Below are 18,231 nucleotides of genomic sequence, written 5' to 3' on the forward strand. Positions count from 1 at the left end.
CCTCCTCATGCATCTTATTAACAGGTCACAACGAGCCTCTGTACAAATACCAAAAGATTCAGAAGCCTTGCTTCTCAGCCTCCTCTACTGTCTCAGCCTCTACTCACACTTAACCAGTGTCCAAAAGCCATTTTTGACATGTGGGTTGAGAGCCACGGATGCTAACCACCTCATCTCCTATCTTCTTTGGGGGCCTTCTTACGTGCTTTGCCTACAACTGGAACAAGATCAATACAGACAGCTGGGTTCTGGAGATTATCCACCAGGGATACTCCATAGAGTTTCTCTCCTTCCCACCTTCCAAACCCTCTTCCCAGTCCCCTTTCGGGGACCACTATCATGAGGTAATTCTTCAATGAGAAGCAGAATCCCTTTTACACTGAGGGGCAATAGAGCACATCCTGCCTCATTACTATGTGAGAGATTTCTACTTCCCGTATTTCCTCATTCTCCAGAAAGATGGAGCATGGAGACCCATCTTGGACTTTCGGCAACTCAGCATTTTAATTCAAAAGTTAATGTTCTGGATGAATACACTGGTATCTATAATCCCCTCCCTTCGGGGAGGAATGTGGTTCATGGCTCTTGACATGAAGGACACGTATTTCCATGTGGACATTTGCTCATCGTATAGGAAGTTCCTGCATTTCATGGTATGTGAGGAACACTTCCCGTTTTTGAGTCTTCCCCTTTGGACTGGCTTCAGCACCCAGAGTATTTACAAAAGTTTTTCTCTGTGGTAGCAGCCCAGATGAGATGCCAGGGCTCTACAGTATTCTCATACCTGGAGGATTGGCTTCTGATAGACTGATCTCATCAGTATGTCAGGTTGGTGACAGGATTTCTCATACAACTTTTAACAGCCCTAGGTGTTTGCATAAATGAAGAAAAATCTGTTTTGTTACCCACATGGTCAATAAACTTTATAGGGGCAAAGCTGGATTCAGTTTCCAGAAGAGCGTTCCTCTCCTCAGAAAGGTATCATGCAATGAGCAACCAGATTTCACACATTACCCACAGACCATGAACCACATTGCACAAGTGCCTCTCACTGTTAGGCATGCATCTCCGTGACTCCTTTTGCCAGACTCCACTTGTGGTATTTGCAGGGTTGGCTCCACTTGATCTGTTAACCATGCAAGAACCACATCGTCTCCATCAGGTTATTGTGCCTGCCAGAGTTATCACCTCCTTAACTTGGTGGTTGAACCTGGAAAAGATCATGGTGGGAGTTTCCTTCAGCCTTTTTGGCCCCCGGGGCCACCATTATGATGGATGACTCCCTCCTTGGGCGTGGTGCTCACCTGGACAACCACGAAAGGCCAGGCTACATGTAAAACTGGAACTGAGGGCTGTCCGCCTTTTGTGCAAGGCCTTCCTTCTGCTTATACAATCACTCTATATATATAGACAATGTCGGAAAATATTATATGGTGGTCTATATAAACAAACATGGAGGAATGAAATCTTGTCCCCTCTGCCAGGAAGCTGTTAGATTTGGAATTGGTGCATCAGGAACTCCATTATGATACAGGCAGTGTATTTTCCCTGTATTCACAACTCTCTGGCAGAGAAATTAAGTAGAAGCTTCTTGATAGACCATGAGTGGGAAGTTCATGACACAGTTCTAAACAAGATATTTACACAGTGGGGTACTGTGCTATGGGACCTCTCTGCATCACAAATGAATGGAAAACTCCCCTATATTGCTCCAGGGAAGCCATGGGTTGCAATTCCCAAGGCGATGCTTTGCTGATATCTCGGACGAACAGACTCAGATATGCCTTTCCTCCTCAGGTCGTAGGGAAGATATGCTGCAAAAAAGCCAACAACATTCTTCTAGCACCCCTCTGGCCCAGGCAGTTCTGGTTCTGGTTCACGGAACTTCTAACAATGTCTGCCTGCCCACCAATCAGGATCCGCCCATTCCCAGATCTCCTAACCCAGAACAGAGGGAAGACTAAGTATCCCAATCCAGGTTCACTCCACCTTATGGCCTGGTTTTTGCACGGGTGTCGGAAATAGAACACTTGTGTTCGGCCCCATTCAGGTGGTCCTTAAGAAAAGTAGAAAATAGACTTCTAAAACCTGCTGTCAGGCCCAGTGGAGATGTTTTTGGCCAGGGCATGACTATATCCTGGGTTTTTTCCCAAGCTTGTTTCTAAGTTCAGCATCAATTAAACAGTACACTTGTATTTTTCCTGAAACCTCACACTTTCTCTGAAGACAGGATATGTCACTTGTTCGATGTCTGGCATGTCCTGGAATTCTACCTGCAAAGAATCAAGTCCATTAGGAAATCACTGAGACACTCTATTGCCATAACAGAGAAATCGTTTGGGCAAGCTATATCCTCCCAGAAGATCACTCAGTCTCGGGATGCATCTTACAATGATACAAGATAGCAAACATTCCTCCCCCTGGAGGTATCACAGCTCACTCTACAAGCTGCCTCCACAGAATCCCTAACAGACATTCCACTGCAGGACATCTGCAGAGCGGCCACCTGGAGTTCAATACACATGTTTGTGATGCACTATGCCGGAGGTGGCCAAACTTACTGACCCTCCCAGCTGTATACAGTACTCTTCAGAAGTTTGAGAGCCACAAGACATGTACTGCCTTTACACATGCATTTTAAAAAATATTAACATCCTATTTACTGTATTGTGGCTAATTACTCTTAGAGCTAGAGGCCTTGTGGGTCTCCATCCTGGTTGTAAGTCTTTGGAAATCTGGTTGATATGTTGTCAAGGAGGTATGGAGGAGCTCAATCAGATGTTGATTTGTAAGGACTGCACGATGTTTCGATTTTACAAGCTTTATCACTGAGTACAGTGATTCACAGAAGTATGTTGTGGCGAAAATTGAAATGAGTCACACACTAGTCCTCTTGAGTTGAGGATAATTTATTTCTGGTACTTGCTTCTGGAACTCAATTGTAGACAGTGATTTATGTAGCATCTTTAGAGCCTGGTCCTCCTGGAGTTCCAATAGTTCCATTTCTAGAGTAGATGTTTCCGTAACCATGATTTTGGGAATCGGACAGCTGTCGTTGATCATATCAACCATGAATAGTTTTAAAAGAAAGGCAAAGCAGGATCTCAACTTCTGCAAGTCTTCAAGCCTGGCCTGAAAATCATCAAGCAGTCCTTGTAATTTGCCTCTGTATTCCTTGAGTTTGTGATCTTCTTCTGCTTCAATTTCAGGGAATGTGTTTCCTTACTCTTGAGATGGGGAAAGTGGTTGAAGTCTCTTTACACTATGTCTCTTTGCAGAAACTTTAACTTGTTCTGGAAGCTGAAGACTGTCTGAGTAAGGTTAGAAATAATCTTATCCTTCCCTTGGAGTGCCAATTTGTGAGTTTGCAGATGCTGCAAAATATTTGTGAAAAACATCAGATCTTGCATCCATTGCTCAGCTTCCAGTTGTGGCTAGGACTTTTCTTTTTCTTCAAGGAAAGCATTGATAGGTTCCAACAGTTCCACAAACCTATTTAAGAAATTGCTGGTTGATAACCACCTCACAGTACAGCAGAAAGAGCCATTGTTAGGTTTGTCTTCAAGACCCAGCTCTTCGATGAAATTTTTGAACTGTTGATGAGTCTTCCCATTTGAGAGGGTAAAATTGACAATTTTTAGGACCGTCTCCATAATATTTTTATACTTGAAGTATCTGCTTGCAAGATGTTCACGATGGATGATGCAGTGAACAGGGAGAATCTCTGGAAATTTGGGATCACTTTTCAAGAATCCGATAAGGCTCCCCCGCGCCCCCACCATTACAGGTGCTCCATCCGTTGCAACGCTGACAAATTTATCCAGGGGTGCATTGGCATTTGTCAATCTTTGCCAAGTGCATTCTTTATGTCAGCATGATGGGTTGTTTCTTTCGCACCACTAAGTCCAACATTTCTTCTTTCACAATTACATCTGCGGAAACATAGCAAACAAATATCGCTAGTTGTGGTCTATCTTGTATATCAGTGGACTCGTTGACAACTAGGCTGAATGCTAGAGAATTCTTTAGATTGTTTTGCATCTTTTTTGCAACATCAGTGCTGATTTGGGAGATATGCCTCTCTGTAGTGTGGTGCAAAATTGAAATTCACTTGATTAGTTGTTTAAGTTTTGTGTTACTTGGATCTAAAATTGCAACCACTTCTGCAATATTCTTCTTAACAAGTTCTCCATCACAATGTGGCTATTTAGCATGAGCAATATTCGATTACATAAAACTAGCTCTCGTTATTGTGTTATCTTCCTTACTGAACACCAAAAGTAGTGTCTGTTGACTGCTTAGGTGTAATTTTAATGCAGTTAGCTTGTTTTTCCTTAATTCTGATTCAGGAGGCTATAGACAAAAAGTTATTGTGATTCGTTTCATAATGACGTTTCAAGTTGCTCGCTTTGTAGTGAGTGAGCGATGCATTGCAGATAAGGCATAGGGGTTTGCCACCTTTAACAGTGAATGCAAAATCTTCCTCCCATTCTGGTTTAAAACTTTGGTTTTCTTCTTCATACTTGCATTTCTTACATTTTAAAAATGTCATCGTCATCCATGAAATTAACGTAGGGTTAACACCTGTAACCCTTCTGCCAGGTGGAGTCAGCAGCAACAAGAGATGGGTTCAATATTCGGGGTCCATCTTTATAATACAATACGGAAGCAGACTGAGCTCCCACCCAGTAATCTGGGAAAATTACACGCCACCGCCCGGGTGCCTTTAAGAGACAATATTTCTCCTCTCACAAGCACGGCGTCTGAGTGTAGAAAAGAAACTTCTTAAATAGAAGGAAGGAAGTAACCTGGCATTAATTTGGGAAAACTTTGTAAGTAGGATTCATAAACATAAAACCATCAGCAAAACATTCATCCCGGAGTACGTTGCCTTAGGTTTTTGTGGGCATTGTGTGGGCAGCATATTCGTAACATAGAAGGTGCAGATACTCATTTATCAACAAAGTCTAAGCAGATTTGATATTAACCAGGCTGTCGGTCACTGAAATAATCTTCTCTGGATCCAGTTCATTGATTATATTTTTTTTAACTGTTCGGCAACATGTTGGGCTGTGTGGTGGTGCCCAGTTGTGCATTGGAATGAGAAAAACACTGTTTGCGGAGTAGTTCCCATGAAGTTGACGCTATGAGACAAAACCCGCAGCCAAACTAGGGCTGCTTGCTCAGCTGTCCTTCCAACAGAGATGTGGTGAGTCACCACTCAGGCATGCAGCAGCAGCCTATCCTGGAGAAGAACCACTCCTAGGCTCAGGTATTTCCCTAACCCCCAGAGCTGCAGATCAATCTGTGCAACAGTGTTACCCAACCAGGAACTCTTCTCTTGCCTTGCACTGCGTCAAACTCTCGAGTCTCTGAGCATGCTCTTGATCCTGTTCCTGCCCCAGCCTTGCCTGACCAAGAATATTAAAGGAACTGGCACATGAAATTGCAAGCCCATTAGCAAAAATGTTTAATGAATCTGTAAACTCAGGGGTTGTACTGTATGACTAGAGAATTGCTAACATAGTCCCTATTTTTAAGAAAGGGAAGAAAAGCGATCTGGGGAACTACAGGCCTGTTAGTTTGACATCTGTAGAATGCAAGGTCTTGGAAAAAAATTTGAAGGAGAAAGTAGTTAAGGACATTGAGGTCAATGGTAATTGGGACAAAATACAACATGGTTTTACAAAAGATAGATCATGTCAAACCAACCTGATCTCCTTCTTTGAGAAGGTAACAGATTTTTTAGATAAAGGAAACGCAGTGGATCTAATTTACCTCAATTTCAGTAAGGCATTTGATACGGTTCCACATGGGGAATTATTAGCTAAATTGGAAAAGATGGGGACCAATATGAAAATTGAAAGATGGATAAGGAACTGGTTAAAGGGGAGACTACAATGGGTCACACTGAAAGGTGAACTGTCAGGATGGAAGGAGGTTACTAGTGGAGTTCCTCAGGGATCGGTTTTGGGACTAATCTTATTTAATCTTTTTATTACTGACCTTGGCACAAAAAGCGGAAATGTGCTAATAAAATTTGCGGATGACACAAAGCTGGGAGGTATTGCCAATACAGAGAAGGACCGGGATATCATACAGGAAGATCTGGATGACCTTGTAAACTGGAGTAATAGCAATAGGATGAAATTTAATAGTGAAAAGTGCAAGGTCATGCATTTAGGGATTAATAAGAAGAATTTTTGTTGTGAACTGGGGACACATCACTTGGAAGTAACAGAGGAGGAGAAGGACCTTGGATTATTGGTTGATCACAAGATGACTATGAGCTGCCAATGTGATATGGCTGTGAAAAAAGCTTATGCAGTCTTGGGATGCATCAGGCGAGGTATTTCCAGTAGAGATAAGGAGGTGTTAGTACCATTATACAAGGCATTGGTGAGACCTCATCTGGAATATTGTGTGCAGTTCTGGTCTCCCATGTTTAAGAAGGATGAATTCAAACTGGAACAGGTACAGAGAAGGGCTACTAGGATGATCCGAGGAATGGAAAACCTGTCTTATGAAAGGAGACTCAAAGAGTTTGGCTTGTTTAGCCTAACCAAAAGAAGGCTGAGAGGAGCTATGATTGCTCTCTATAAATATATCAGAGAGATAAATACCACAGAGGGAGAAAAATTATTTAAGCTCAGTACCAATGTGGACACAAGAACAAATGGATATAAACTGGCCATCGGGAAGTTTAGACTTGAAATTAGATGAAGGTTTCTAACCATCAGAGGAGTGAAGTTCTGGAACAGCCTTCCAAGGGAAGCAGTGGAGGCAAAAGACATATCTGGCTTCAAGACAAAGCTTGATAAGTTTATGGAAGGGATGATATGATGGGATAGCCTAATTTTGGCAATTAATTGATCTTCAACTATTAGCGGTAGATATGCCCAATGGCCTGTGATGGGATGTTAGATGGGGTGGGATCTGAGGTACTACAGAGAATTCTTTCCGGGATGTCTGACTGGTGAGTCTTGCCCACATGCTCAGGGTTTAGCTGATCGCCATATTTGGGGTCGGGAAGGAATTTTCCTCCAGGGCAGAGTGGCAGAGGCCCTGCGGGTTTTTCGCCTTCCTCTGCAGCATGGAGCACGGGTCACTTGCTGGAGGATTCTCTGCACTTTGAAGTCTTTAAACCATGGTTTGAGGACTTCAATAGCTCAGATATAGGTTAGGGGTTTGTTACAGGAGTGGGTGGGTGAGATTCTGTGGCCTGTGTTGTGTAGGAGGTCAGACTAGATGATCATAATGGTCCCTTCTGACCTTAAAGTCTATGAGCCTGTTCTAGTCTTGTCCTTGCGCTACCCTGACCTCGTTCCAGCCCTGATACTGATCTGTTTCAGCCTTGCCTGCACTTCCTGACATCCCTGGTCATTCAGACTCTGATTACCCAGCTTTGACCTTTGTGCTGTATCTGGATCACAAATACAGTACTGACTAGGCTTGTCCCCTAGACCTAAACTACCCATCTTGGACCCCTACCTTGCACCTGCACTCTGGCTATGGTACTGATTTAGCTTGTCCTTGAACTCTGACCACCCGGCTTCGACCCCTGGCTTGCACCTGGGCTCTGGCTCCGGTACTGATGCTGGCTTGACTGTGGACTCTGATCTTGGTTCTGACCTTGGCCTGTCCCTGGATCTCAATTCCAGTGCGAGCCTTGGTTCTCTTCTGACGCTATGTCAGATTCAACCTCTGCTCCAATGACTAGACCTGACTACAAGGAGGCAGCACTGGCAATGCTGCCCTTATTATGAGTATTGCATCATCCATCAGCCACTTGAGACATGTGAAGAGCTTGTGCAATAAGAACACCAACTCTTTTTCAGATTGTCTGCTTCAGCATTCAGAAGACTCCCTGCAAGCCATTTCTTACTTGCTACTTTGTAAACTGGACGCAACTTATGAAAAAATTCTAGCATATAAGGAACTTTGATTATAGGAAATGGTGTATTGTTGGCATAAATGTCTCTAGCAAATGTATGTCAGGTGATGCATGGGGGGGGGTGCATGTGAGGTCACCCGATTTCTGCCAGGGTGGGAGTTGTGCTGAGCGGGGCTGAAGGCATGAGCCTGAGAAAGGCACCAGCAGCGAGCATTCTTGCTGAGCCCCACTAGGTGACGCACAGAGCAGGGACCTGAGACCAGGCTGGCAGCACAGCTCTCTGCCAGAGGGGATGCAAGGACGCCTGCTGAGTCGCATCCCTTCCTAGCTGGCTGGCCACCATGGTTACCAGCTCAAGTACATGTCTGGACTAGCCTGCTTGGAGCTAGAGGAGTCAGCTGGGGGGAAGGCAACGCAGGGCCGGGGGAGCCCAGGGAGGCAGTGGGGGCCAGGGGCGATGGGTGGGAGGCTGGAGAAGACATTGGGGGCTATGGGTGTGGGGGCTGGGGAAAGCCGTGGGGAGCAGGGCACTAAAATAAAAGTTTGCCCAGGGCGCCATTTTCCCTAAGGCCAACCCTGGCGAGACCAGCCTTATGGGTGGGTGACGTGGGCAACCGCCCAGCGTGCTGTGGTCGGGGAGGCACCGTGGTCAAGCGGGTGACTTGGCAGTCAGCAGGAAGTTGAGCGTGGCTGTAGTGGTGAGGGAGGGGGCCTGCCATTGTGCGCCTCCTCCCCACCCCCCATTAGCAGTTGTCAGTCACCTATTTGTTGTTCTGATCATGAGACATTCTATTCTCTAATTTGACGCACATCTGAAGGCTTTCCAGGAGTAGGAGTTTTCAATGCTGAAGCAGATGGAGTAGAAAAAAATCATGTTAGAAGATGAAGAAATGAAATTACCTTTCCTTTCACTGTCACTCATATCACTGTTCTCATCAAAAGATGATGATGCTGAATATGAAGTAGAAGGAGAATGCACAGAAGAAAACAAATCTTGGTGGAGACCAGTTTTCCCCTTCTTAGGGCTTGTCTACATTACCCACTGGATCGACGGTCAGTGATCAATCCAGCAGGGGTCAATTTATCACGTCTAGTCTAGACGCGATAAATCGACCGCCGAGCACTCTCCTATCGACTCCGGTACTCCACCAGGGCAAGAGGCGCAGGTGGAGTCAACAGGAGAGAGTCAGCCGTTGACTCACCACAGTGAAGACACCACGGTAAGTAGATCTAAGTACATCAACTTCAGCTACATTATTCACATAGCTGAAGTGGCATAACTTAGATCAATCTCCTCCCTCCCTCCCGTCCCCCCGGTGTACACCAGGCCTTACTGTTTGACTGCAATAATCTAAATTTGACAGCAGTGGACATACGTCACAAGAATTCAATGAGTGCTTCTCCATTCTTTCTAAGTGTGTTATGTATGTGGAAGAACAGAGCTTGTACTTGGCTTTAACAGTTTTTCCATGTTCATGTCTAGCAAAAAAAATTCATACAAATGATTTTTGTTTTCCCTGGCTCTACCTAATTTATTATGTCATTAATGTCTTTTTACTTTTGTAATGCACTCTAGATTATGAAGTATCTCTTGTATTTCAGCCAGTCAGTAGAAATTCAGTTCTGTTTCTAACTGCTGCTGTTCCAGAAGATTCCAGCCAGTCAAAATGTTTTTGGATATGCTGCCCTCTCCCTCCCAGTCATTACAGACTGTTAGCTCATGTGGAGGGATATGGGGCAGGAAGCAGATGCCCCCTCCTCTTTGCATGAAACATAAGCAGCTTCAGGAAGAGAGGGGCCTCACAAAGATTTTATGTCACACCCCCTCATACGCATAGAACTTTTTATATTCTCAGCCAGGTTTGGCTATGTGTGTATATTGTGTATGGGATTTTTGTTGAGAGGGGAGGAGTGGGGGGTTTATTTACATGGGTATTTAATGTGCGTTGTTTGCTTTGTGGAGAATTGGAGAGTTGTTGGAGTTTAATAGCTGTGAAACTTTTGTTTGTTAAGGGAAAGTCGTGGTGCCTGTACACCCCCTCCCCCTTCTGAGTTAATTTCTGTAAGTTTGTCTAGTGACAGTTTAGATTGTAAAATCTTCATGGCAGGAGCCAAGTCTTTTAACTTGTTTAATTTGTTTTGTAAACTGCCATTTACATTGATGGTCTAGCATACAAATAAAGATATATATACACATACATACATACACTTTGTTCTAGAATACTCTAGCCAGTCAAGATGCTCAGCTTTCAATTAGTTTGCCTCTTTTCCAACAGATGGTCGTAAAATGAGTGATCAAGACATTTAAGTAGGCTTGCTAACAGATAGCACCATGATACAATCATAAGGTAGGCTGCCATTTACATCAGGGCATTCTTGCTGGAATATCTGACAATATTTGACTGGTTAAAGAATAGGCGATCAGTTGATTGGTCATTTGACATTATTTGACAGCTTAGTAGACTGGGTTACCAGGCCTACCTGTTAGTACTGTATTTATGTTGGCTGCTGTGTTTAATTGTGTCTCAATTTTTTTGTCCTTTGACTTGCATTAGAAGTTTGTTCTCCCAAGGTTTATCTTAGAATGATGGCTAAGTAAGTGGTAGGAGAGTTCTGGTTTCAGAAGTTTTGATAGCATAGCCGATGTGCATAATGGCTGTTTAAAAATTGGTGGCTTCACTGTGGTCTAGAATCTAAGCTTTCATTTAAAAAGAAAATTCTTCTGCAGTGTTAATCTTCAGAATGTGAACCATATGTGAAATAACACAGTGATGTGTGCCTAAATCGTAGACAGCTTGAGACAATAGCTGTGAGAGAAGCATGAACTGCTTCCATTCATCCCAAAGAGAGTTGACTCTGAAATTCAATTATGTTAATTTAAGTTTTAACTTGGTTAAATAATTCATTATTGATTATGTTAGCAGGAACAAAATGCGATTTCTGCTTACCTGTCATTGCACACAATGGCAGATATTGAGATATTTATTTAGTTGTCAGAGGTTTGAGGGTGGTATATTAATTCTGCCTCCTCCTCCAGATTTGTCACTTTCACCTTTATCCAAAAGGGGCAGTTGTATGTCCTTCCCCAGTAAGGCTATATCTACACTTGAATCCCTACAGTGACATAGCTTCAGCATTGCATCTGAGTTGTCGTAGCGCTTCACTGTGGACACTTACTACAATGGTGGGAGGGATTCTCCCATCACTGTAGGTAATCCACTTTCCCAAGAAGTGGTAGGTAGGTTGATGGAAGAATTCTTCTGTCAATTTAGTGATGTCTAGACGGGGAGTTAAGTTGACTTAACTGTGTCGGGGTGTAGATTTTTCACACCCCTGAGAGATGTAGCTATGTTGATATAACTTTTCAGTGTAGACTAGCCCTAAGACTCCACTGTCTACTGCATACAAAAATCACCGCTCATTCTTACTTGCTGATAAAGCCCCAACTGTCTCCTACTCGGCTGTCAAAATCTCCAGCTTTCTTCTCCTCCCAATAATTTTTACAATACAGATAGCATAAAATAAATTTAATTTGATATCCAAATTAAACAAGGAAAATGTGTACTAGATGAAATTATTGTAAGGTTGAGGCACAATTGGTTGAAAAACCATGTTCAAAGAGTAGTTTTCAATGGTTTGCTGTGAAACTGTGAGGATGTATCTAGTGCGGTCCCACCTAAGGGGGTCTGTCCTGGGTCTGGTACTTTTAAATATTTTCATTAATCACTTGGATAATGGAGTGGAGCGTATATTTATGAAATTTGTGGATGACACCAACCTGGGAGGGGTAGCTAGCACTTTGGAGAATGGGAATAGAATTCAAAATGACCTTGATAAATAGGAGAATTGATCAAAATCAACAAGATGAAATTCAGTAAAGGCAACTGCAAAGCATGACCAGTTGGGGGAAAAAAAAATCAAATGTACAAATGCAAAATGGGGTATAACTGGCTAGTTTGTAGCACAGCAGAAAGGGATCCAGGGGGTATAGTCGATCACAAATTGAATGAGTCAACAACAGGGGTGAAAGTAAGTCTAGGGACTTACCGGTACGGGGCTGGGCTGGGGCCGGCTCTGTCCCCCGGAAGGGGTGGGGCTGTGGGAGTCAGAGCCAGCCCTGGCCCACCCTGTACTGGTAAGTGCCTCCCCCCGCCGCGGTAACAGCAGCAGCCGGGAGCTCTGGCAGCGGTTTAAAGGGCCCAGGGCGGTAGCGGTAGCCGGAACCCTGTGCCCTTTAAATCGTCCCCGGAGCCCCACCGCCGGTTCTCTAAGGCTCTGGCAGCAGGGCTCCGGGGACGAGGCTCCAGCCGCCGCTACCGCCCCGGGCCCTTTAAATTGCTGCCCCATCCCCGCTGCCGCTACCCCAGGGCTCTGGCAGCAATTTAAAGAGCCGGGGGCTCCAGCCACTGCTGGGAGCCGCAGGCCCTTTAAATTGTGCCTGTGGAAGCCGATCCACCCCGGTACGGCACACCGGCTCTTGCAGATATGCCGTACCAGGGCGTGTACTGGCTTACTTACACCTCTGGTCAACAATGTGGTGCAGTTATGAAAAAGGCTAATATAATTTTGGGGTGTATTACCAGGAGTGTGATATGCAAGACATGGAATGTAACTGTTCCAGTCTATCTGGCACTAGTGAGGCCAAAGCTGGAGTATGGTGTCCAAGTTAGGTGCCACAGTTTAAGAAAAATGTGAGCAAATTGGAGAGAATCCGGAGGAGAGCAACAAAAGTGATATAAGGTTTAGAAAACCTGGCCTATGAGGAAAGGTTAAAAAACTGGGAATATTTAGTCTTGAGAAAAGAAGTCAGACCAGATATCAGTCTTCAAATATGTTAAGGTCTGTCATAAAGAGTGTGATGGGTTGGACTTGTGGTCCGGGATGCCACCTGATATACTGGGGTCCCACTGAGCCCGCCCATTCCACCAGCCTGGGCTTCCTCACCCTGTCCTTGCTATGCCAGGCCCTCAAGACTTCTCTAGCAAACACACAGGTAAGGCCACACCCACCCGCGCAAACAAACTGAAATCAGTCTGCGTGGGAGGACTCAACTCGGGAATTTACCCAGCACTCATGTGCACACCTCCTTTCAGGTGTAAACCCCAAATTATATTGACTTGCAGTGTACAGTAACTCCTCACTTAATGTTGTAGTTATGTTCTGAAAAATGCTACTTTAAGTTAAATGATGTTAAGTGAATCCAATTTCTCCATAAGAATTAATGTAAATAGTGGAGGGGTTAGGTTCCAGGGAATTTTTTTTTGCCAGACAAAAGACACACATACACTCTCTCTCTCTCATATACACAGTATAAGTTTTAAACAAACAATTTAATACTGTACACAGCAATTATGATTGTGAAGCTTGGTTGAGGTGGTGGAGTCAGAGGGTGGGATATTTTCCAGGGAATGCATTACTGCTAAATGATGAACTAGCACTGGGCTGAGCCCTCAAGGGTTAACTCGTTGTTGTTAATGTAGCCTCACACTCTACAAGGCAACAGGAACGGAGGGAGGAGACACAGCATGGCAGAGAGAGACAGAGACACACATCGTGTGTGTGTGTGTGTGTGGCGGGGGGGAGGGAGAGACAGACACACTGTGTGTGTGAGAGAGAGAGAGATGCGCATTGCCTCTTTAAATACGCTGACCCCACTCTAAGTACACTGCCTTTTAAAGTAGATCAGCAAGTTGAGACAGCAGCTGCTGCGAGCAAGCTCCTTTGGTTCTGAGTTCCCCTCCCCACACCGCTCTGTGGAGAAGGGGTAAAGGAGTGGGGCACCCTGGCATTAGCACTCCTCTTCCCCTGCACAGCAAGCAGGAGTCTCCCGGGAGCAGCTCCAAGGAAGAGGGCAGGAACAGCACACGGCAGTGGGGAGAGGTTGCCCACAAGAAACTAAGGGGAGCTGATGGGGGGGCTGCTGGTCCACCCTGGTTCCAAGCCCCCACCAGCTAGCTCCAACAGGCTACTCTTTCTACAAGCAGTGGACAAAGCAGGTGGCTGCCAAACAACGTTATAAGGGAGCATTGCGCAACTTTAAACGAGCATGTTCCCTAATTGATCAGCAATGTAACAATGAAACAATGTTAACCAGGGCGACCTTAAGTGAGGAGTTACTGTATAGTCTTTAATTACTTGATCATGTACTATTTGTTCCCTTGCAGGACTCCTGCCTCATTCAGTGAATGGGTAGATATTCAATATTTTTGTCCTCCTCATTCAGTTTGTGGCCCTAGGTGTTACTTTTGATTGGGTGTTTTTATGGTGCTCTCACCCTCGTGTCTGAGTGGTTTAGAAAACACTAATGAATTTATCTTAACACCTCTGTAAGATTAAACAATAGTATTATCCCCATTTTACAGCTGGTGAACTGAGCCACAGAGATAGTAGGGGCAAAATTGACCCATGTCCACTAAATTTGGGTGTCCAACTTGAAATACTTATAGCCTTTTTTTTTCTTCAGAATACTTACCCCCCCCCTTTTTTAATAGAACTTTACATATTCAAAGCACAACTCCAGTTGACTTCAGTTGTAGTGATTGGCATTTCTGCAAATCTGGCCCCAGGTGTCTCATGTTGGGCACACACTTAATAGACAGCTGTGAACACTTTAGTTTAAGAGAATTATCCAGCATCACATAGGGACTGTGTGGCAGAGGCAGGGGTAGAATCTAATTATCCAGGGTGGCATTCAACTTCCTTAACCATAAGATCATCCTTTCTCTTCCTGCCGTCTCTACCTCAGTCTACCTCTAGCCTCAGTCACTACCTACCTTCCAACTTCTGCAACAAATGAGTCAGCCGTCCTATAGATAACAGCCTCCTTCATTACACCACCATGATTCATTCCCAGAGTACTATCCATTCGGGAGGGGGGAGAGAGCGGCAAAGTATGTGACATGAGTCTGTATCATAATGCACATGCATATAATGAATGGGGACCAAATTAAGACTGCACAGGCAACCTGAATTCTGGCATTTTCTAGCTTCAGCGCTTGAGTTTGTAATGTGATGTTCTTTTAACATAGATTTTTGGCTGTCATCTCCTAAGGTGTGTATTTTTGTTTTGTTTTGAAACGAAGCGGAAAAACAGAAATTCTGTCATATGGAACCACACTGATTCCGCACTTGAGTCGTTAGCACATTTTGGACCTTCAGATTCATAGTGCAGAGAGACCTTTACCACTTGAGCTAACAGAGTGGTCGAAGTAGTTGGCTGTTGTCCTCTATGTGGATCAGCTACTAGAGGGGATTGAGACACATGCTTTGGCAGTAGATTTCACTTTTGTTTGCTGACAGCAGAGGGGTGTAGAGACTTAGGACTCCTGGGTTCAATTCCAGGTTCTGTCAGGAAGGGTTTTCTAATGGTTCTAGTTCCTTCTGCCCTTGCTTTCCCTCTCCCCCTCCTCATCCTGTCTCTGCTCCAGTGTGCCCCATCCCAACACTCCTGTCCCTGTCCCCATTGGATCCTGTCCCTCCTCCCTCTGCTCCTATCCACACTCCCACACTTTGACTTCTGCCCTCCTCCATCTCTGCTCCTCTCTATCCCCTGCACAGGTCCCAGTTCTTGTCCTTCTCTTCTCCAGTGTATCCCAGCTTCTGCTTCCCTTCCCACACTGCCTGCTCCTATTCCCCCCATCCCCGCCATCACTTCTGTCCAACCTTATGCTTCATCTCCTCCCCCTCTTCTGTTGCATGTGGCTCCTGACCCTCTCAGTTCTTCTCTCCCTTCTGGTTTCTGCACCTCCCTCCCCTTTGCGGCTCACCCCTTTGCATTTGAATCAAGTTGCTTCCTCCTCCTTCCTGCCTGGAAACATCAGGGGCACATGCAAGTACATCTCATTTCTTATCCCTGCTAACGGCCCCTAATGGCTGGGAGAGGCAATAGCAGGGAAAATCATGCTCAGTCCCTGAATCCCCACGATGGAGTATGCTCAGTGCAGACAGGGTATTTTGGAAAATTTAGCTACCAAATTCTAATAATCCTCTACTGAGCATGTGGGAACTGAGACTTTTTGGGGTCTTATAACTTAGCCAAATTTGTGCAGTTTGGGGAAAGCAAAAGACGCACCCCAGGCAGCAAGGTGACCCCCACCCTACTGATTGCTAAATTTCAAGCCCTTGTTCCAAAGCATGGTAATGCTAGCTTCTTAATGAAATGGTTGTAAGATTTTATTTTAACATGGGAAAAACATACTTTTTCTTAATCTCCTGCTCAGAAATGGCTGAACTTTTTTTCAGCTGAAACATAAATGCAGTACCCTGAGGCAGATCCATGACATGGAAATGGTCAGCCTGAATAATTAAAGTTTTTCGAAAAGTTATAAGCAATTGAAAACAGGATCTTAAATTATAATCAGTCAACTTTATTTATGATAGTACCCTTTGGTTTTCATCTGAAACATTTAAATAACAGACCTTCTGGCTACGTGATGATCTTAATTTATTTTTAAAACCATCCATGTGTATTCGGTTTTGAGATCTCATGAAATAGAAATCACAAATGGTATGGGGATATTTCTTTCTTCTGGCCCCCCTCCCCCTCCAACAGTAGTCTGTTAGTAAAATTGATCTGGCTCTCAATATTTCTGTTCTAAATGGCATAGTCAGGCCATTTCTTTTAGGACAAGTATTATGTATCAGCCCCGCTCTGCCAATGGGTGTTGCTGTTCATTGGTTGTGAGCATTAGGAGGAGCAATTAAAGTATTAGGAATAAAAAATTGAAGGTACATTTAAATTTGGCCTTCAAAGTGTATTTGAAAGAGCACCTTGTAATCTTAATTTAAGAAACTCAGATATTAGTATATGCTGTTTATGATTTCTGATCCATATATTAAAGTAGTGATTAAATACTTCATTCTTTGTGACAAAAATAATTCAAAGAGCCATATTTTTCAGGCCTTTTGAAATGAATTTTCCAAAGGGTAGTAAATATGTTCAGGTAGCAAAGCTGCAGAATAATTTACTCCCCAAATGATTTGTTTCATTTTTCGTGGACACTGGAATTTATGCAGCGGTTTGTAATTTGTTATGATAAGAATCATCTAGTAAATATGTTAGCTCAACCTCAAAAGAGTAACCACCCCTCTGCTTAAAAGAAATGGTACTTCCTGCTTTCATAAACAGTCATGTGCATAGTTTAGCAAGGCCTGATGCCTCTGGAGCTTTTTCCTTTCGAGCACCATTGAATCAGTCCTTACAGAAGTACTGTGAATCTCGTGATCTCATTCTGAACAAAAGGGATTAAGAAAAAATCATTTGATAATAAGACTTTGGAAAGCAAGGACAGGCAATCTTGGTTGTGAATATTTTCTGATTTTTCCAGAAATCAAGCAGAAGATTGAGCTGCTGATGTCAGTTAACTCTGAGAAGTCGTCCTCTTCAGAAAGGTACAGCTACATCTCTTGCATGAACAATTAATGGTGTAGCATTGCAAAGAAGCAGCATAGGGCATTTTTTTCTTGTCAGTTTGCTAATTTTGTTAATGTATTGCATGCTGGTTATTGTAATGTATTGATTGAATCTGTGTTTTTGGTTAAGCTTTGTGTCTTTTTGCAAAGGGTTATTGATTTTTGTTTTTAATGAAGTCTAATCAGCAGCAGCATGCAAATCATAATACAGCAGACTACTGGTTTATATATACTGTTGTTCAGTCTGTGTTCTATTTTTTGTTTTCACCCAAAAAGCATCTTGATTTCTAAATTCAGTTTTAAAAATTAGATTTTTTTTTTTGCTTTGTATTAGAGGAAATCATTTTACAGTTACCAAGGTTGCTGTTCAATTTGGGTTAGTAGAAAATATAATTTGGTGAACCATTAAATATCCTGTTATGTTGAAAGGGAGTGTCCTTTGCAAATAGCTTAGGAATTGCAAACACACAAATTAGTCACATTCTGTAAGATAGATGTGATGCTGCTTCAAGTCTGTGCTAGGAAATGGAACAGTCACTGCATGCAGTAATAATGGTTCATGCCTGCAGGTAAGGACAAAATGACTCAAGTGTTTTTAAAGCAATTATTTTATCTGTCAGTCAGATTATTATAATTATAACTAGCTGTTTCATTTTACATAGATATTTTTAAATATATATATATTTTTGACATTCAGATCTTTGACATGCAGTGTCCTCTTAGTGACTATTTTGGTGCTTTTAATAACCAAACCTGTTCACTCCTGTTTTGCTTGAGATTTAATTTTAACAGAAACTTGTGTTAATAAAATTATTTCAACTGAGGACAACATAAGATCAATTCAAATCAAAATATTATTTGAATTAAATCATTTCATCTGTGTGCAACTGAGTATTATATATTTCGGAAATGAGTTGCCAGAATTG

General features: G+C 43.4%; 1 protein-coding gene across 13 annotated transcripts in view; it reads left to right on the forward strand.

Moving 5' to 3' along the window:
• SRPK2 (SRSF protein kinase 2) overlaps nucleotides 1-18,231 on the forward strand; it is a 311,814-nt gene that overhangs the window by 76,242 nt on the left and 217,341 nt on the right. For 3 of the 13 annotated variants that reach the window (XM_043551885.1, XM_043551816.1, XM_043551855.1), the window contains exon 3: nucleotides 17,221-17,284. The exons of 6 other annotated variants lie outside the window; for them this stretch is intronic. In XM_043551885.1, the coding sequence (XP_043407820.1) occupies nucleotides 17,247-17,284 (38 nt within the window). In that variant the 5' untranslated portion in view covers nucleotides 17,221-17,246. Of the gene's footprint in view, nucleotides 1-17,021; nucleotides 17,285-18,231 lie in introns of those variants that run through there. 4 more of the 13 variants (XM_043551852.1, XM_037889169.2, XM_043551881.1 and 1 more) reach the window with 2 other exon arrangements.

This window comes from Chelonia mydas, chromosome 1 (assembly GCF_015237465.2).
Source record: "Chelonia mydas isolate rCheMyd1 chromosome 1, rCheMyd1.pri.v2, whole genome shotgun sequence".
Classification (NCBI taxonomy): domain Eukaryota; kingdom Metazoa; phylum Chordata; order Testudines; family Cheloniidae; genus Chelonia; species Chelonia mydas.